This window comes from Schistocerca americana, chromosome 5, assembly GCF_021461395.2.
Source record: "Schistocerca americana isolate TAMUIC-IGC-003095 chromosome 5, iqSchAmer2.1, whole genome shotgun sequence".
NCBI classification, from domain to species: domain Eukaryota; kingdom Metazoa; phylum Arthropoda; class Insecta; order Orthoptera; family Acrididae; genus Schistocerca; species Schistocerca americana.
This window is the reverse complement of record NC_060123.1, coordinates 313,028,645-313,050,692: the sequence shown is the minus strand read 5'-3', so window position 1 is coordinate 313,050,692 and position 22,048 is coordinate 313,028,645. Positions and strand designations below refer to the sequence as shown.

Here is a 22,048-nt window from a genome sequence, read left to right as displayed (position 1 = left end):
TTAAGAAGTAAGAAAAATAGAGCCTTTCCTAATAGTACAAAGACTAAAAGCCTTCTCTTATAAACGACTTATTCAGGGTGATAGGGTAAGGTCGAGTAAGAGTACGCTTCTGGTAAGAGTTCTCAGTGGCATTTTCTCTACATTGGCAACACTGACCGACAGCGAAATACTACATTTAGTATTGGTTCTACATTCTCTCTCTTCTCAGCGATCACAGGCCCTGTAGACCACCCGCTGCATCAACGATCAGCTTCCACCGCCTTCTATCTCTCGCAGCCTCTCTCCACCCTGCAGAAATTCCTAATGCTGCGATGTCCTTCTCTATGTCATCTTTCCACCTCGTACGAGGTCGGCCCAATGGTCTTGTTGCCTGGAGGGTTCCTTCAAATGCTTTCTTGTTGATTCTGTTGTTTCCCATTCTGGCCACATTTCCACCCCATTGCAGTCACCTAGTTTTTAATTTCTGGGTGATAGTGGGTTGCTTTATTAACCGATAAATTTCATTGTTCTTTCGAATTCTCCATACGCTATTCTCCAACACAGGTCCCCAGAGTTTTCTCATTACTTTTCTTTCAAAAACATTCAGTTTTTCTCTTTCATATTCTGTAAGCATCCAGCTTTCTGAACCGTACGGTACTATGGGGCAGATAATAGTGTTGTATATATTCATCTTTGTGATGATTGACAAAGCTTTACTTTTGAGTGGGTTGATTAGTGAGTACAGACATCTTGACCCTGAGGCTATTCTTTCATTTATATCCATTGTTATGATATTTCTACTGTTTTGAAACGTGATCCAAGGTATTTAAACTGGAGAACTTTTCTGAATTTAGAATGTTGGTCAATTTCAAAGTAAGGATTTGGGGTTATGACTTTATCTATTTCCATATATTCGGTTTTCTCTTGATTAATCTAAAGCCCGATTTTGCTGGCACTGTGCCTGAGAGATCTGTACATCTCTTTCAGTTTCACTCGGCAACACTATTTCATGTGCATAAGCCAGGAGTCTTACTTCACTGTGTTCGAATCGGAGACCATTGTATAGATTTAATTTACTCTCCCGAACCACTTTCTCTAATGCAAGGTTGAAGAGGACTCATGAAAGAGCGTCTCCCTGTCGTAAGCCTGTTTTAATTGGAAAGGTGGGGGATATGGATCCTCTGAACTTCACTGCTGCCTGGGAGCCATCCATGCACAGTTGTATCATCCTAATTATTTTACTGGGTACACTAAATTTTCGTCAGGTGTTGTAGAGGCTATTTCTGTGGATGCTGTCGTAGGGTCGCTGGAAGTCAATGAAGAGACAGTGGATGTTTTTGTTAAATTCCAAGCATTTCTCAAAGATCTGTCGTACTGCAAACAAATTATCAGTTGTGGAGCGGTTTGTTCGAAATCCAGCCTGGTAATCTTGAATAATGTTTTCCGCGTAAAGTTTAAGTTTTTCCAGAATGGTCATTGACAGGATTTTGTATGTTATGTTCAGCAAACTGATTCCTCTGTAATTTCCACATTCCATTCTGTTTCCTTTCTTGTGTATAGGACAAATTATTGCAGTTTTCCAATCTTCAGGCAGCGTTTCAGTTTTCCAGATCATTGTAATAAAGTTATAAATTTCTTTGTGTAGTTTGCTTCCGCCCTCTTTTAACATCTCTGTTGATATCTGGTCCTCTCTACATTGGTGTCCATAAAGCAACAAACGAAAATTTTTCAAGGTTGCTTTTATTTTACCATAGAACAGTATAAACAGGTGATAGTAAATTAAAAACTATGTAAAGAACAAAGAACGTAAACTACTGCTACATGCATAAAGGAAGACAAAAATATTCTTCATTTTTTCCAACTTAACGGATTTTCACACAGCTGGTTAATGTGCTTAGAGTGATTTGACCACCTCTGGCCGCAGTATAGGCCTGACAACGACAGGGCATGCTGTGAATGATGTCATCAATCTCATGTTGTGCCAATAACGCGCATTCTTCCCGCAGAGCTGCTCGCTAGTCTTGGAGAGTGGTTGGTGGATGGGGACGTGGCACAACCCGTCTCCCAAGTACGCCCCAGATGTGTTCTATGGGATGCAAATTCGAAGAGCGAGCAGATCATGCCATACGTGCAATATCTTTCGTTCCCAAGAAAATGGCCGGCCGCAGTAGCCGAGCGGTTCTAGGCGCTTCAGTCTGGAACCACGCGACAGCTATGGTCGCAGGTTCGAATGCTGCCTCGGGCATGAATGTGTGTGATGTCCTTAGGTTGGTTAGGTTTAAGTAGTTCTAAGTTCTAGGGAACTCATGACCACAGATGTTAAGTCCCATAACGCTCACAGCCATTTGAACCATTTTTAACCAAGAAAATGTCAGCCACCCATGCTCTATAAGATCGAGCATTATCGACCATTAATACGAAGCCTGGGTCTACTGCACCTCGCAGTAACGACACATGAGGTCCCAAGATCTCGTCACGATACCTCACAGCAATTAAACCTTCCCAATTCGCCCATGCAATTTCATGACGAGAGAAACAACAGAATGATTCACATTAAGGTATCCGGTCACATCAATTTGCGACTGTCCTGCTTCCATTCTTCCTTTCGCAATCCATCGCAGGGAGCCTGGTAGGCGTCTTCTCTGTGCCATACTGCACCGTCTGTTGCTGTGTACACAGAGACTGTGGATGTGGGACCACACGCAAACACTACCCCGTTTGAAAGGTGCCCTGATGTCATCGGTGCTGTGGTTGTCCTTGACCGGAATGTCATCCTCCGTGCAGAACGCGGTCGTACGGACATCTATTGACAGTTTGTATGACTAGATGCATGACGGGGAAGTAACAGTTTGTTGCTTTAATTTTGGAAACCAGTGTATACTGACGCCATCACATGTAATCTTGAAGATCTCCGCCAGATTTATTGGATGTAGCAGGTAAATAGAACCTTTTGTTTCAAATTATGTAATCCTTAAGTTCTATATCGTAAGCGGTAAGCACTGTTTAGATATGCATTAGAAAATGCCAAAAGAATCACCGTTATGTGAGAACAAACCACGTCACGAGAAACAGCGGAACCGAACAGAAACTGCCATTTCTGGTATTATTTTGAACTGTGTAGCGCATCAGTTAAAGGTACGCTGTAAGATAGCGAGAAATACTACGCGTCTGCTCTTAACCCCTCCCCCCCCCCCCCCCCGCCCTCCTTCTCCGTTTCTAACGATTACTAATTCAGGATGACCCATTAGTCAGTCAGACGCGATTGCTTTGTTTCGAGCTGCATATTTTACAGTACCCCCAATGCAAACAGCTGAGATGTCCTTCGAGTAAACGGGAATATTCCCGTTCAGTCCGCAAGTCTTCTCAACAGAAGACTTTCCTCCATCAGAAACCACTGAGAGAGTCAGATTTCTAACAGCTCAAGAAGGCAACGGTGTTTAACAGGAGCTCACGGACGAATGCTGCTCCCGAGTGACAGATGATTTGTCTGTACAGTCACCAGGAAAAAAAACCAAGAATGTAACACAAATGAAGTTCAGAGAGCTGATGTATGAACAGGTGTAGGCCTACCCAGTATTTACCCACTTCACAGAAGCTCTCCAGCCAAACTTGCAGAACTAACGCTCCTGGAAGAAAGGATGATGCGGAGACATCGCTTAGCCACAGCTTGGGGGACGTTTCCAGGATGAAATTTTCTCTCTGCAGTGGAGTATGGGCTGATCTGAAACTTCCTGGCTGACCGAGACTCCAACTAGAGATCGCTGCTTTTCGCGTGCACGTGCTCTACTAATTGAGCTACCAAATCACGACTCAGGATCTGTCCTCAACCGCCAGTACCTTGTCTCCTAGCCTTCAAACTTCACAGAAGCTCTCCTGCAGAACTAGGACTCCTGGAAGATGGAATAAGTTATGAGGACAGCTGGTTGAGTCGTACTTGGGTAGCTCAGTCGGTAGAGAACTTGTCTATGAAAGGCGAAGGGCTTGAGTACGAGTCTCGGTACAACATACAGTTTTAATCTGCTGGGAAGTTTCATAGCAACAAACAGCCCACTGCAGAGCGAAAATTTCACTCTGGTTCCAATTATTTTGTCTAGTTGCGTTGTTGCCTCTGTGTCATTATGTAATCAGATTAAGCAACACCTTCATCAGATAGTCCATCAACACTATCTTTATCGACTGCAGTGAAACAAACTATGGTAATTTCGTCAGGATTCATCATTTTGAAACCAAACTCATCAATTTCTTTCCCGCTGTTCTTTCAGGCTTACACCGTTGAAGTTCCAACATCAAATTCAGCAACAAAGTTTTTCAAAAAGTCTGTCCAGTACGGAAACTAAGTGATGGACTACCACAGGGATCTGTTTTAGCCCCATCACTATTCAATTTATACATTAGTGATTTACCAACCACAACATCAACTAAATTCATCTATGCTGATGACATCGCACTAGTAGCACAGTGCAGCAATTTCGAAGATGGTGAACGAATTCTTACGGAGGATCTGGAGAAGATGTCAACTTTCTTTAACACCTGGACAGTGATCCCAACAACACAAAAAACTGAAGTCTCTTGTTTCCATCTAGCGAATCGTGCTGCGAACTACAAACCAAGAGTTCTGCTCAATGGACAAACGTTGAGGTACAATCCTTTCCCAAAATATCTCGAAATCGGTCTAGATAGAACCCTGAGCTACAAAGAGCACATCACCAAGCTTTCTCACAAAGTTGCTGCAAGGAACAACATATTACATAAGCTCAGTGGTACCACCTGGGGAACCTCTGCTGACTGACTGCGTTTAACTGGCATCAGTCTTGTGTACTCTGCTGCCGAGTACTATGCATCTGTCTGGTTGGAAAGTGTACATGTGAAGAAGGTAGACACAAAACTTAACGACACAATGCGCTGCATTACTGGTTCCATCAAATCAACCCCATGCCACAGGTTACCTGTACTGAGTCACATCCCTCCACCTCACTTAATGCGGAAACAAGCTCTACTGAGGGAGGCCAAGAAAATCTCTGCATCACCCTCTCTACCACTTCACCAGGAATTCTGTCATCCGCCACAGTAACCATTACGATCAAGAAGACCAGCAAGTGTTACTGCAGGACAACTCATCGCGGATGGGTTTGATCTAAATGAAAGCTGGAAGCATGAATGGTCAACAAAAACATTGGGAACAAGAACCCATCACCTTGATTCCACAAAGAAGCCAAAATGTTTTGACCTACCGAGGAACCTTTGGTGCCGCATCAACAGGACATAGTTGTTGTAGGTACTTCAGGTACAAATGGGGCTGGATCAGTTCACCAATGTGTGAATGTAATCAAGAAGAGCAGACAACTGAACATTTAGTCCAACGCTATCCACATCATTCATACCCTGGAATTCCCGATGACTTGTTCACTCTCACACCCAGCTTAATTAACTGGTTGAAACATCTTGTCTAATATCATATGTATATTGTATAAAATCATTTGCCTTATATCAACTGTATATTGTATAAAATCACCATACGATTAAATAATAAAATGTAATTTATTGTCTGTGGACAAACACCTTCCATCTCTTTGATGTCCCATTTATACTCTCAACAAACGCGCGCGACCCAGAACATTACAACTCAGTGCCAACTTGTTAACTGTCTCCGTGCCGGGAGCTGTGTACGGTAGGGTTGCCAGACTAAAATGACAAAATTACCGAACGTGGCCTGGCGAAAGGATTTGCTGAACTGAGGGCTGCGGCTGAACACAATAAAACACTTGGTAAAAGTTAAAAATTATACTTGTTATTGCTAGTCACAGCTTTCAACAAATTTTTGTTACCTTGAATTTTTGGTAAAAGTCGTTGCATGTTGTAAACGTGAAATCACAATGAATACATAATTCTGCTTTTACCATATCAACACTCAGTTCGTTTCTAGCATCCATCACGCCATAAATGATTCATGTGACTTTCAGTTAGGCTTTTCTGTCTGGAGCCGCCATTGTGTTTATGATCACGTTTTATGCTAGGTGTTTCTTCTCTATCTAGACCCGTTTTCCACGAATACGTGTTTGTGGACGTAGAAGCTTGACTTCGCAACTGTTCCAGAGTTGTACGTAGTATACCGATCTCTTCGTGTAAGCTACCGTTATCAGTGTCTTCTTGAATACGCACCACCTTTGATGCTTGTACATTTTTTTCGTATGTAGGAGCTACTTCTCCTAAATCCACGTAATTGAAAATCTTTAAAGAAGAGTTTTCATAGTCAAACTACTGTTTACGATAATCTTCGGCTCTTTGGTAGGCAACGAGTGATACGAATAGAATTCTAAAAATACCAAACGGACACCGAACCGTGGCTGAGATACCGAACACTTCGATAAAAAACCGATCACCTGGCACCACAAGTCTATGGTGATCAGCAAAATTTAAATTTAATAGTTGTCGTCGTCAATTGTCGCCACTGTTACTTCTGTAATATCAAACACTATGTAGTTACTGTACTAAAAGCAAAAGAAGTACAAACCGGATGAACTGGAATCCGAATTAATGAGGAACTTATGGACGAGGATCTGCTGTACTTTAATTTTGTCAGGTTTCTCCGAATCGTCACAGCACGGATGGTCGTCCACAGGCACGTTTTTCTCCCGAGCGTTTTCTGCACTCGTTCTGCGCCCGGAATATGTCGCATTGTTCGTGTTGGCTTTCATCGGGAACGCGCGAGATGTGCGGTATTGTTCTCGCGTCTATCAGCTAACAATACATTGCAAACCCAGTGAGATTAGCCTTTGTTAAACGACTTCAGGTAAAATGCTGCTTTGTTCAGAGCAATCAATGAATAGGCTGTAGCCGGTAAGAACGAAAATTAAAACTGAGTGCAGCGACTCCTGCCATTCTGGCGTTGTCATTAGTCGTCGCTGTGTGCAGTCTCCAGCTCCCAATAGCTACTTACTTGCTTACTTCTGAATCTTAAACACAACCCATCGTCCATATCATGGGAGTAATAACTGCTGAAGCCGTCCGCCGAGACCGAGCGGTTCTAGGCGCTTCAGTCTGGAACCGCGCGACCGCTACGGTCGCAGGTTCGAATCCTGCCTCGGGCTTGGATGTGTATGATGTCCTTAGGTTTAAGTAGTTCTGAGTTCTAGGGGACTGATGACCTCAGATGTTAAGTCCCATAGTGCTCAGAGCCATTTGAATAATTGTTGAACAGTGGAAATCTTACAGCGAAATGTTGAAGTTTCAAAGATTTCGTGATGTTTGATGTTTCTGGTTTCTTACCAGCAGTGTTACTAGTAATGAAGATGACACCGATTTAGTTTTTGAGCATCTAATTGTAGATGTGTAACTTCTTTTAGTAATTTTGCAGCCAGTAAGAATAGAAGCAATACATGGCTCACAGAATGAAGTCTTCTGTTTTTGGTGAAATGTGAGTTGTGGTGAACGTTCAAGACTCGCTAAAACAACCAACACTGACGGCTAAAAATTGTGCGTTTACAATTCTCAACTGAAAAGACAAGAGACATCTTGAGAACCAAATTACGAAACCTTAAAAACTCTTTTTGCGTTGATGGGATGCTCGTTATAAAAAGTAATAACGAAGTTCTGAAGATGAAAGCTAAGCTTTGAACCATAGATAAAGAGATTACACCCAGTTCCATTGTAGGTCGTATGTATTATAAACACAATTTTACTAGGCTGATGCCCAAACTTAAAGACTAACTTCACGCACTGATATCTGTTCTTGAGATATTAGATGAAGGTTTTGCGGTAACGTGATCAGATACACATGTGAAACTATATGGTTCCAGAGACCTTTCCAAGTCTCAAACATCTATGACGGATACACGCAGATTGAGCGACGAATAGAAATTTGTACCAAGGCCAGGATGTGAATCTGGGTCTCCTGATCTCTAGGGAGATGTGGTAACCACTATGCCCACTTGGTGTTCCCCCTAAACTGGAACAGTATTGCAATGGCTCTCCAGCTGTATTGGGACAATACCGAACAAAATGGGAGATCCTGCCTGAAACCCAGGCATAAATACGTAAAACAAATGAAAATACGGGGCTCCATAGATTTGATGAAAGCATCAGTGCCTGTGTACCAGGAATAATCCACCATTTCGGTCCACTGTGCTATTTCAATACAGTTGGAGAGCCTCTGTAATGCCGTTCGAGTTGAGGGGAAATACCAAGTGGGCTGAGATGTGAATGGTAGTTTGAATTGAGAAGGGATGCATGTTGGGTGTAGTCTGTGAAGCTGTGCAAATCCACTGCGCCGGGGTGGCGTAGTGGTTAGCGCACCTGTCTAGCGAGCAGGAGACCCTGGTTCAAATCCCGCCCTTTGTGCAACTTTTCGTTTGTCAGTTGAGTTTGCATATATTCATTTCCAGATATAAACACAAAATTCCAAAAACGGCAGCATTGTTGTTAAGGAAGAAATTTCCAAGCAATTCACAATATAAAGTCGACTACCTAAAATATCCTCTTGATGTTAAATATAGGCACAAATACAGGAAAGGAGCATAGCGTGCTTTTAAGAGGCAATCTATATTAACATATCACTTCAAACGACGCGTGCGCTGCTTCGAAATGTAACCGAAAGCACGATATGACCTCTTTGCCCGTAGCTGCTTCGCTACTCATCATGGAGCATCAGCGTGCTCTGCTGCACAAACTTAACGGCGGCCAGCATCGGCTCACCCTCAGTCGTTTACCACCGATAGCTGGAAGATACCGAGACCAGGGCAAGTGCTGAAAGTCATGTGGGACATGGACGCTATGAGCAATTAAAGGGACTGAATATTATCTCGAGCGATTGAGTAATGGTATTCCATCAACTTACGAGCCCGAGAAACATGTCGCTCGAATTTATTGAACGACGGCCCTGGAACTCAATCTGCTATTTATAGCTACAGAATCCATGGGCAAGGTTGAATCACTGGTCGTAGTTATTGGTGCCTGTTCTACTTGCTTGATGAGCTCAGTAGTGTGCAGACTGTGCCAATTTTTTGACTATCCACCGTGATCCTTGTATTATGTGTTTTATGGTTGACTTAATCTGATTTTATACTTTACCGGTAGCTAACTTACTCTGGTAAAGGTACCTTCCTTTCATGGTACAGTTATTCTTGTTTAGTGGGTTTGAGTTCGGTGCTTTTAATTTATCAATATTTGTGCTGCCTGTGCAGTTATTTAATTTTGTACTTCTTGTTAATTTGACTATTTGTCATTTCACGTGAAGCATATGGGAGTTGTTGTTTAAACTTCATTTATATATTCTTTGTGAATCCAGCCAGAGACATTTATATTTTACCTAAAGAGTTTAATATGTCTTCTTCAGATTTACCTGAGATCTGTACCCAGGACAGAACGAAGGTCAGCATCGGTCGTAATGTCATTTGTCTTTTATATTGCATTGTAGACCTAGATTTCAACCGACAGTGCAGCTATTGTCAGTGCTATAAATGCAAATAATGCAAGAATCAGACATAGAAACAGCACATTAATCAAACGCCATGTTACAGTTCTACATCTACATGGATACTCTGCAAATCACACTTAAGTGCCTGGCAGAGGGTTCATCGGGCCACCTTCACAATAAGTCTATATTATTTCAATCTCGGACAGCGCACGAAAAAAAAAAACAGACACCTATGTCTTTTCGTGCGAACTCTGACTTTCCTTATTTTATTATGATGGTAGTTTCTGCCTACGTATGTAGGTGTCAACAAAATGTCATCGCATTCGGAGGAAAAAGTTGGTGATGAAATTTCGAGAGAAGATTCCGTCGCTACGAAAAACGCCTTTGTTTTAATGATGTCCACCCCATATCCAGTATTATGCCAGTGACGCTCTCTCCCCATTTCGCGATCATATAAACCGTACTACTCTTCTTTCAACTTTCTCGGTGCACTCCGTTAATCCTATCTCGTAAGGATTCCTCACCGCGCAGTACTATTCCAAAGACGACGGACAAGCGTAGTGTAGGCAGTCTCTTTAGTAGATTTGTTACATTTTTTAAGTGTTCTGCCAATAAAACGCAGTCTTTTGATTTGCCTTTCCCCCAACGTTTTCTGTGAGTTCTTTCCAATTAAAGTTGTTCGCAATCGTAATTCCTAGGTATTTAGCTGAATTTACGGCCTTTGGATTTGATTGATTTATCATGTAAGCGAAGTTTAACGGATTCCTTTTAGCACTCCTGTGGATGAACTCACAAACTTTTCATTATTTAGGGTCATTTGCAATTTTCGCATCATACGGACATTTTTTGTAAATCGTTTTGCGATGTGTTTTGATCTTCCTATGACTTTACGAGACGATAAACGACAGCATCTTCTGCAAACAACCTAAGACGGTTGCTCAGATTGTCTCCTAAATCGGTTATATAGATAAGGGAGACCAGAGGGCTTATGGCACTACCTAGGAGAACTACAGAAATCACTTCTGTTTCACCTGATGACTTCCCGTCAATTACTACGAACTTGACCTTTCTCACAGGAAATAACGAATCCTATCACGTAACTGAGACGATATTTCACAAGCACGCAATTTGACTACAAGCCGCTTGTGTGGTACAGTATCTAAAGCATTCTGGAAATCTAGAAATACGGAACCAACTTGAAATCCTTTGTCAATGGCACTCAATGTTTCGTGTGTTTCACAAGAATGATGATTTCTAAATCCATGTTGACCGTGTGTCACTAGACCGTTGTCTTCGAGGTAATTCCTAATGTTCGAACACAATATACGTTCCAAAATCCAGCTGCATATCGACGTTAGTGTTGTAGGCCTGTAATTTAGTGGATTACTCCAACTACATTTCTTGAATATTGGTTCTTGAATATTGGTGTGACTTGTGTAACTTTCCAGTCATTTGGTAGGAATCTTTCGTCAAGCGAGCGGTTGCATATGATTTTTAAGTATGGAGATATTGCATCAACATACTCTGAAAGGAATCTAATTGGTATACGATCTGGACCAGAAGACTTGCTTTCATTGATGTAAGTTGCTTCACTACTCCGACGATATCTACTTCTAGGTTACTCATGTTGGCAGCAGGTTTTGATTAGAATTCGGGATTATTTACTTCGTCTTCATTGGTGAAGAAATTTCGGTAGGCTGTGTTTCGTAATTCTGGTTTAGCAGCGCTGTCATCGATAGTATTTCCATTGCTATCGCGCAGAGAGAGGATTGATTGTGTCTTGCCGCTAGCATATTTTACATACCACCAGAATCTCTTTGGATTTTCTGCCAGGTTTCGAGACAAAGTTTTTTTGTGGAAACTGTTATAGGCATCTCGCATTGAAGACTGCGATAAATCTCGAGCTTATGTAAAAGATCGCCAATCTTGGAGATTTTGCGTTCGTTTAAATTTCTACAGAATTACAATTCGACAATAGCATATCGTTTAACTAGGCATGTAGACCTGTATATAATTAAGTATATGACTAGTTATAACGGAGTGTAATTTTAGAATTGTAATTGTGTAGAACTGTGACGTGGCGTTCGATCAGTGTGCTGTTTCTATGTCCGATTCTTGCATTATTTGCGTTTATGGCACCGAGGATAGCTGCACTCTCAGTTGAAATCTAGATGTGCAATGCAACAAAAAAGACAGATGATATTACGACCTATGGTAACCTTCTTTCTGTCCTGGATTACATCACGGTCGTGGAGCATAATCATTCCCATGGAATCGATCATGATAAGATTTATATGTCATGAGTGCCGATTGGTTGTTGGGTTTGCTGGACTTGACAGATCTCAGTTCATTTGTTGATTAGTGACATGTCTGATTTTTTTTAAATATTTGTTAACGGACACCTTTCTGGTGTTTTCTAGTGAGCCCTGAATTTTATACTACGTCATTTGAAATTATTTTGTTAGAGGGTCCATCCCTTAAGCATTTTCAAACATCTGTTGAAATCATCTCAATCTTGAATTACTGAATTTTTGCTTCTCTGGAATTTTTGAAGTTCATGTGTTTAAAAGACAAAAAGGAAATAAAATATTTTTTTCAATGAAGTCTTTTCGGGATGATGTTTTATCTTTTTGTGGCCTGGTATTTACCATTCTCAGCTTCTCGCTTGTTATCGTATTTCATCAAGGAAGATTGTCATAACGTTCACCAATGAAGAGAGAATAGCCACAGGGTCACACATCGACGGACACATTGTAATCGATGATAAAATTAGGAATCTGCATTCACGAAAAGCAACGGACATGCAGGAATCCGATATCGCCTTGGGGCAGGATCCTCCGAACTAATTCCACCTGTTCCGTCAACTGCTCAAGTGATGTACTGCAAGAGACACTGCCTCACCATAACCAACTCACGCTGAATAGTGGACAAGTCTACCGCTCGTGCTGGTCAGGGGACTTCATGAAACTCTTGGAAAGCGCTCTGAGGGACACTATATGATACACCGTTGCAAAACAGAATGGTTCTTTCGATAATAAAAACATCGTAGTCCTATGCATACGTTGAAATTCATCTCAAATTTCTATCTCCATTCATGCAAAAATTATAGGCTTGTGAACGGGGATTATTAGTTTTGAAACATCTTGTATACGGTTATTCGGAAGTACTGCAGAAGATGTAGAGCAGGTTGGTGTTTTTTACCTGTCCCCTATACATGGCTGCTCGTGGAGCTCCCACAGCGTAGACAATGGAGGAGCCGCACATGAATCTGCCAGATGCCACCGCATACCCTGGACGAGAACACAGAAACACAACAGCTGAATAAACAGTGCACGCTGATGTGACGTTGACTAGACATAATCTATGAACAGCAACTACATCTCTCCATAAAATATTAGGGCTGCACGCCCGAAATTTTATGGATCAAATGGTTCAAATGGCTCTGAGCACTATGGGACTTAACATCTGAGGTCATCAGTCCCCTAGAACTTAGAACTACTTAAACCTAACCAACCTAAGGACATCACACACATCCATGCCCGAGGCAGGATTCGAACCTGCAACCGTAGCGGTCGCGCGGTTCCAGACTGAAGCGCCTAGAACCGCTTGGCCACACCGACCGGCTTTTATGGAACAGACTTCGCGCTACGAAAATATGAAAATGCAATAATTACATCAATAAATACGACCTTTTCCAGACTCCCGAAGCATTTAGTACCACGCCTTGAACAATATATTGATGACTGTATTATCACAACCGGTTATAATAATGCCGGCTACTAAAAATAAGTAGAGAAGTTGCAGATGAGATACATGAGTGAATAAATTATTATCAAAGAGAGTGGCGCAATAGTCAAGACATTGTACTCTGTGTTCAGATCGCCGTCCAGCTATCCAAACCTGCGTCATAATCCGAGTTTTCCTCAGTTTTTCTAATTCAAGCCAGGTAGGACTGTTCCTTCGAAACGACCACGATTGATCCATTCTCTCATCCTCGCCCAGTCCGGGTTAGTGTTCTGTCTTTCATCCTCGTCAGGTAGAATAGACGTCCTTTGGTAATTTTCAATCGTGTCTCCTAGTCCATATTCCGAATTACGTTTTACTTTTTTCAGCTTCCTTCATTATGTTCGTCACTTTTAAACCATGGAAAATTTTGTTTGTTGTGTTCAAATTTTAAAAAATCTACATGTACATACGGACTCCACAGTACACCATACAGTTCACGGTGAAAGGCGCTTTGTACTACAGCTAGTCATTCACCTTCCTGTTCCCCTTACAAATGGAGCGGGAAAAACAACTCTTTCTATGCTTCCGGACAAGCCCTGATGTCTTCTATCTTGTCTCCGCGGCCCTTAAGGAGATGTTTGATGAAGAGAATAGGAAAGTTCTGCAGTCCTCTTCAAATACCTGTTTTCTAAACTTCCTCGATAGTGCTCCATCAAAATAACATCTTCTCCCTCCGGGGGTTTCCATTTGAGCTCACTTAGCATTTCCGTAATAGTATCACGTTGTTCGGACCTATCGGTAACAAATCTAGCAGGATGCCTCTGAATTGTCTCGATATCTTCCTTTAATCCTACCTGGTGGGGATCCCAAACAATCAAAGAGTAATCAAAATTGGGTCGAACAAGTGTTCTTTATGTAGTCTCCTGTAGAGAGGATCTGCACTTTCCTGGATTCCCCCAATAAACCTATGTCGACCATTCTCCTTCCTTACAAGCGACCTTATGTACTTGTTCCATTTTATGTCGCTTTGCTACGAATTACGCCTAGACATTTAGTCGGCGTAACTGTGTCAAGCAACACACCACTGATACTGTATTCAAAAGTTATAGGCTTGTTTTCTACTCGTCTGGCTAAATTTAAATTTATCCACATTTAGAGCAAGCTGTCATTCACCACACCACATAGAAATTCTCCCGAAGTCATCCTGCATCCTGCCACAGTCATTTAAAGACGACACTGTTCTGTCATCAGCAAACAGTCGCAGACTGCTGTTCACACTATCCATCAGGTCGCTTATGTACCGTATGTAGACAACAGTAGCGGTCCTGTCACACTTCCCTAGGGCTCTTCGAACGATACCCTTGTCTCTACTAAACACTTGCCTACCGGATAGTGTACTGAGTTCTAGTACTTAAAGTCTTCGAGCTACTCAATGTCGAAGAGTACTTTCTGCAAAATCGAGTTCGAATTCCATCTTGACCTGGACCCTTTTATGTACTTAATTCTTTCAGTTGCTTTCTTCGCAAGGATGCCTATTTCTATGTCCCCCTCAAGGGAGTTAGTGCGGCGGTCAAACGATGTGTCTGTACGATCCTCCTGCGTGACTGATTTCTTAAACGCGAAATTTAAAACTCCGGTTTTCCTTTTCCTGTCTTCTATTGCAACACCAGACTAGTCTACGATTGGTTGAATTGAAGTCTTCAGCCAGTTTCATAATTTTACATAGGGCCAAAATCTTCTAGGATTCTCGCCAAGAAATTTTGCTAACGTATGACGGTCAAAGTTGTAGTATACTTCGTGCATATATATTTTTATAGACGCACGAATTTCTCCTAACTTTCGCCTGTTGACTTTTCTGTGTTTATTATTTTTTATTTTTGTTTTTCTTCTTTTTAACCGAGGGGATAAAAATCAGTTTTCTCAGAATTTTTAGAATTTTATTACTAAAGCACAGTGGGTATTTTCCATCCTTAATCCATTTACTAGGCACACACTTCTCCAGAGTGTGATTTACAATCGGTTTAAACTTTAGCTTCCTTGATGCATTTATTAATCTTGGCAACCCACTGTAGTTGTGCTGTATCGCAATCGCTAATCCCTGTCTCTATGCTGAAACTTGATAAGGTCACGCCTCTTTGTGGCTTCGATGTCTAAAATATTTCTATAATATGTCGCAGTAGTAAGTCAAGACAGGTTTTGGATGAAGTGTTCTGAAGTTCTTGGCAAGACTGTCAGTCTGTACCACATGCAACAAATCCGTATAGTTCCTCATCTACACTCGGTAGATCGCGTCCAAGTAATAGTGAATGATCACGGTACTACCACGGTATCGAGTGCAGACTTTCTTTCGTCGAATGAACGTTAAAAAAAATACGACGATAAATTTGAGTTCACCAACGTGTAAGTTGGTTTCTCGGGTCCAGATTGGTTTCGACCTTGGTAGACATAATATTTTGTTTATTTCAAAGAACACCCCTTCTACGATGTTTAACCCATCTTTTGGATACAACTTCCATGCCTCGTTAAATGTATCGTAGCTTTCTACCAGGGGTGTTCAATAAGTAATGCAACACATTTTTTTTCTGAAAGCAGGGTGATCTATTCAGGAGTCCAATACACCATATTATTCCCCACCCTATTGGCTACAAACACTTATTTTTTCAATATAAACTTTGTTTAATGCGACGGCCTTATACCACCTTACTGGGAGGGCCTGTATGCCTGCACAATGCCGCTCCAGTGGTCCACGTCGGAGCCAACTCTTGCTGCATTAATAACCCCCCCTCCCCCATTATCCACGCACTGCTTCCTGCGCAGTGCATCCTTCTTAGGATCGAAGAGACGGAGGTCGGAAAGTGCGAGACCTGAGCTGTAGGGCCGAAGAGGAAGAATACTCCAAAGAAATTTTGTCAGACCCTTTCGAGTGCACGAACTTGTGTGTGGCCTCGCGTTGGCTTGGGGAAGAAGAAGCTTGTTTACATGTTTGTGGCGAGTAACACGCTGAAGTCATTTCTTCACTTTTCTGAGGATAGCACAATAAACTTCACAGCTGATCGTTGCACCACGGTCGAGAAAATCCAACAGAATAACCCCTTCACATACCCAGAAGACCGTCGCCATGATTTTACCAGCTCAGCGTGCGGCTATGAACCTTTTCTTCGGAGGAGACGTGGTGTGTCGCAACTCCATGGATCGCTTTTTTGTTTCCAATTCGAAGTGGTGAATCCGAGTAACATCACTTCTGACGATGTTCGACAAAAAAATTGTCACTATCAGCTTCGTAACGCTCAAGCAATTCCGCACAGATGGTCCTTTGTTGCTCTTTGTGTTCTTCTGTTAGATGGCGAGGAACCCAACAGGCACACACCTTTGAGTACCCCAACAGAGACGTACTGTTCAGCAGCGAGGTACAGGACTGTGATTCGTCGATCACGTCGAACGAGTGTGTCCGCACGCTCGAGCATTGCACGAGTCACAGCTGTGTGCAGCAAGCCAGCACGCGGGAGATCGAACAGGTTTGCGCGACCTTGCGACAATGACAGACGCCTCGCCCAGCGACTCAACGTACTTTTGTTCAGCGCCAGGTCTCCGTAGACATTCTGCACGAACCTATGAATATCTGGGAAGTTCTGGTTTCTTGCCAAAAGGAACTCACTGATAGCTCCCTGCTTGGAATGCGCTTCCGTTACAGACTCCATTTTGAAGGCTTCATGGAACTGAAAGAGCAGGAGCGGGACCATTCCATGATGTCCCACAACAAATTCCGTAGTTTTCAACCAATATCGGCCAAGAGAAAAAAAGGGGTTGCATTACTTATTGAACGCCGCTTGCACTTCGGTTTATATCCAGATCTCGGTATCGAGTACAATTTGAGCGAGACGTCAGGGCCTTCGCTACAAACACTTCTGCAATCTACTGTTAAAATCTTTGCGTTCCAAGTGTCTCTACTTTGCACGCGATCAGATTTTGCTCTCTGCTCATTCACTGGCGAGTATTCACTACAGGACCCCAGACTATCGAGTAGAGTAAATAAGTGTGAACTTTACATGTACTTTGCGACCCGAGTAGCCTGTGTAGTTCACCCCTGTCCTATCCAAGCGAATGCTACAAGTCTCCTCCTAATAAATCTGGTCCATAAATCAACCAAGATCGTTGCAGTCTGGATGGAGCCTCTCAACAGAGACCCTTCACTTGCCTCCAAATCGAAGGATCCCGATCAGTCGTGGTTACGGTATTGTAAACTGTAAGCTCTGCTTGGACCCAGCGAGAAAATCAAATATCTTCACTACTTGCGCAAACCACCAGTGGGATTCGACAATGACCTTAGAACCCAAGTAACAGGCGTCATTGATGTCAATATGAGCCAAAACTTGAAGATGAGTGCACCCAGCACCCTGCACCATTGACAGCCGCAAGCAGGGCCTCCTCCACATCTCAGACCCTGCTGATCGTATAGGGGAGGCCAGATGGCCTGTCGCCACACATATCGTCTGCCTCGAGGATCATGAATGCGTTACAACCTGCCAGTCATCCTAAGATTGTAAGGTGTCAGGCAAATCCAACACCTTCCATGAAAACCCTGACATGATAACCAAATCCAGTAGTATGTCAGCTCCGAATAAATCGTGACATTAAATTAACCAAAGTAATACGAGTAACGAGTGAGTAAATGGAATACCACAGACTAACACAAGAATGCCTAAATGCATGTCATACCTTCCCACCGTGAGACATACGCAGTTCCGAGGGGAGAAACGAGAACAGAAGCCGAGAGCAGAACCGTGTTAAGTTAGAAGGCCCTACGATAAGGGACGGACACCCACGTCGCCAGCTAACCTCTAGGACCACACCACCGGCAAGTTTTTAGCGTGAGACTTTTTCGCGTCTCTGTTACATCAGGACCACCCCCCAGCCCACGTTAAAAGATAGAGCCCTCCAGAAGAACAGTATAGATCTTACGATAACGCTAAAAGGACCACACCAGCTGCAAGTTTTAGCGTGAGACTTTTTCGCGTCTCTGTAACGTTGCAAACTTTAAAAACTTTGCCCCACCACGAAAAGTATAACGTTTCTCATTGGATGGACAGAATTTTTGTAGGCAGAGCTTAAGGTTAACATTGAGACCCTGATTGGTCAGATGAAAACACAGCCAGATATTTTTTTAAACCAACTTCGGTAAATTGTAGTAAGGAGAAGTTAGGAGAGTGTTGCTTCCGAGACGGCGAGAGGAGCGGAGCTGTGCTGCCTGCCGCCCTCTGACGAACACCGACAAGGTAATGAACGCACGCGATGCCGCATAACAGCGCATAAAGCTTCACTCAGAACTGCAGAAGTCTCATCTGTTACACCCCCTTTTTGCGTAATACTAGTGTCGATCGTCAATTAAAGCTCATGGTGTTCACATTTGCCACTTGAAGTAAAAATCTGAAACGCGATGATTTTTCTGTTATATAGTTATTGAGAAGCCACATCAGCCACTGTAATTTACGACAAGTTAGATAAGTAATTAAAGATAATTGAGGGTCACTGTAGACCATTTTGATAGTTTTCTCTTTTGTGAAACTTAATTTAAACCTAGATTATACATGTGATATGGCATAGGTCATCCTTCTATCCGTTGTAGAACTTGGAAACCCATTCAGGGAATATTCGTTCACATTTTTGTTGAACGCAGTTGGTTTTTACCATCCTGTATTAAAACATTTCCTTTTATCAATAGTGCAATTTATAAACCATGTTTTGTGAGTAGAATAAAATTTCCAATGGTAAACTTAACTGCTTTTTCAACGTTATTTTACCAGCTAACTAAAAATAGGAAAGCCTTGAACCCCTTCCACTAAATTTAGTTAGTATTAAGATTGAAACTTCCTGGCAGATTAAAACTGTGTGCCCGACCGAGACTCGAACTCGGGACCTTTGCCTTTCGCGGGCAAGTGCTCTACCAACTGAGCTACCGGAGCACGACTCACGCCCGGTACCCACAGCTTTACTTCTGCCAGTACCTCGTCTCCTACCTTCCAAACTTTACAGAAGCTCTCCTGCGAAACTTGCAGAACTAGCACTCCTGAAAGAAAGGATATTGCGGAGACATGGCTTAGCCACAGCCTGGGGGATGTTTCCAGAATGAGATTTTCACTCTGCAGCGGAGTGTGCGGTGATATGAAACTTCCTGGCAGATTCTCCGCAATATCCTTTCTTTCAGGAGTGCTAGTTCTGCAAGTTTCGCAGGAGAGCTTCTGTAAAGTTTGGAAGGTAGGAGACGAGGTACTGGCAGAAGTACAGCTGTGGGTACCGGGTGTGAGTCGTGCTTCGGTAGCTCAGTTGGTAGAGCACTTGCCCGCGAAAAGCAAAGGTCCCGAGTTCGAGTCTCGGTCGGGCACACAGTTTTAATCTGCCAGGAAGTTTCATATCAGCGCACACTCCGCTGCAGAGTGAAAATCTCATTCTGGAAACATCCCCCAGGCTGTGGCTAAGCCATGTCTCCGCAATATCCTTTCTTTCAGGAGTGCTAGTTCTGCAAGTTTCGCAGGAGAGCTTCTGTAAAGTTTGGAAGGTAGGAGACGAGGTACTGGCAGAAGTAAAGCTGTGGGTACCGGGCGTGAGTCGTGCTTCGGTAGCTCAGTTGGTAGAGCACTTGCCCGCGAAAGGCAAAGGTCCCGAGTTCGAGTCTCGGTCGGGCACACAGTTTTAATCTGCCAGGAAGTTTCATATCAGCGCACACTCCGCTGCAGAGTGAAAATCTCATTCTAGTATTAAGTTCTTTTACAGGGAGTGCAGTGGAGCTGACGCTGAAATCATTAAGTATTTGGTTATATCATCGCTAGTCTCACTGAACTCTTCTGAACTCTACATGTCATGTGTGGTCTGGCGTCTCCTTACCAGCAACAGGTCCCAGGTTCAAACTAGTCAATGCCCTAAAAAACACGCTCAGAGCGTCGTTGTGTGAAAGTGGTAGGGAGACACGACATAGAACAGACAGACACCACGCAGAATGTTAGAAGGTGAGCGCGGGTCCCCTCCTATCGGGTACGTTAGAAGATACCTCGGCAGTACTGTTCGCGCGCGAAACAATCGACGCGCCAGTATTTCCGCTACTGCTAAATAATATCCCTTTAAACTTCTTCAATTTGTTTATAACTTCATTCCATAATCTGTGTTTGCACCTTTTAATTGGTTTGGACAGTTCTCTACATTGGAACATTTTCTTTATTTAACCCAACGAAATGCCGTCTCATTGACGTCTTGTTCGTGTTCTTCGCGTTCTTCACAATACCAACAGTGACACATTGAAACTTCATAGACTGATCCATACTTAAAAAGACACGAGTGGGTATGATATCAGGAACGCAGAGAATTTTTGACTTACAAGGAAAAGCCGCGACGTTCGGATCACGGATTTACTTCCAACTTTGTACAATTTTAGTAGCCAGTTGGGAGAACATAATGTGCAAGTAGTAATGCGTACTACTTAAGCGATTTCGAGAAAATAGCAAGAGAAGTTTTACGCGTCAGTGATGTACCGTTGCAATCCTGAACACGAAATGGCGGAGGACGTGTGGTTAGAGTTCAAGCTCCTCAGTCGGCGACTCGCTGGATCGAGTCCCGCTCATGTTTTTTTTTCTTTTTTTATATATATATTTTGTCAACACTAGTCATATTATTTCACACATATAGCATTTGAAAGGTAATACGATGAAGAGATATGTGTATTTGCACGAACTTTTATTGAATTTTCAATGTTATGTGTTGTTTGGTACTTTTTAGCATCACATCAAATATTATATTTATAATTACTGACAAGTAAACGAACAAATGGTTATAATTTTCCTGAAAATATTTGCCTGTAGTCACATCCAAAATACCTTATACGTTCTGTCGGGTAAGGCACCGAGAACTCCTTCGCACCTGGACGATTCGCTCTGCAGACACACGTTTCAAGGACGAGGGACACGGTTGGAAAGCCCAGGTCAAACATCGATTAATAAAGGTGTAAATAACTTCATTCAGAAATACAAAGAGTTACAATAAGCCCGAATATGAGGGTAATAACTATTAATCATCGTATCTGCTTTCAACATTGCAAGCTGCAGGATGATATTTTTCATACAGACACGGAAAATATAAATTAAAAGTACATCTACTGCGTCGAATGAATGCACAATTATCCCACATCCTCAAGGAGATTCTAACAAGGTAACAAGGGAGCTCTCCATCGCAACCCCCCCCCCCCCCCAGATTTATGGTAAGATGGCCCAAGGTGTAACATCGAGCGAACTGGCACCGCCACGGCATCATGGTTATGCGGTCATGGTGTTGACTGCAAAGTCCATGTTCAGATCTCCCTTGTGCCTCTTTCTTTTTTTTTTCACAAAAATTATGAACTGTCTGTCTGGTCATTGACATGTCCATTCTCTTTTTCTAGTCTTGCCAATTCGGAGTGGCCGAGCGGCTCTAGGCGCTTCAGTCTGGAGCTGCGCGACCGCTACGGTCGCAGGTTCGAATGCTGCCTCGGGCATGGATGTGTGTGATGTCCTTAGGTTAGTTAGGTTTAAGTAGTTCTAAGTTCTGAGGGACTGATGACCTCAGATGTTAAGTCCCATAATGCTCAGAGCCATTTTGAAGTCTTGGCAATTGTCATACTACACATTGGTTATAGAATATGAGTCACGTGGTACGAATGTATTACGGTCTCAAGTAAATGTAGTGAATAGTGAGTGCGGCGAGTTGCCGCGTAGACCTCTCTCAGAAACGAAAAGAATAAGTAAACAGGTGTGAACTATGCTACGATAAGGGAATTGAAGAGTAAAAGCTTCCAAAACGGAACACAAGAGTCATAAGATGAGGTACTTGTGTAAAACAAATGGGGAGTACTTACGTCGCAGGCTCATCACCTTATAATCACGGGATCCCAGTGTCGAGTACCAGTGAAAA

At 42.7% G+C, this 22,048-nt stretch overlaps 1 protein-coding gene and 1 non-coding gene across 2 annotated transcripts in view; both read right to left on the bottom strand.

Moving 5' to 3' along the window:
- The window catches only part of LOC124616336 (integrin alpha-9-like), a 180,685-nt gene that overhangs the window by 92,542 nt on the left and 66,095 nt on the right, over positions 1-22,048 (bottom strand). The window contains exon 8 of the mRNA XM_047144643.1: positions 12,593-12,681. Coding sequence (XP_047000599.1) covers positions 12,593-12,681 — 89 coding nt within the window. The remainder of the gene's footprint in view (positions 1-12,592; positions 12,682-22,048) is intronic.
- On the bottom strand, positions 19,004-19,078 carry Trnas-cga. Its single transcript has one exon. It is a non-coding gene; the product is annotated as a tRNA-Ser (tRNA).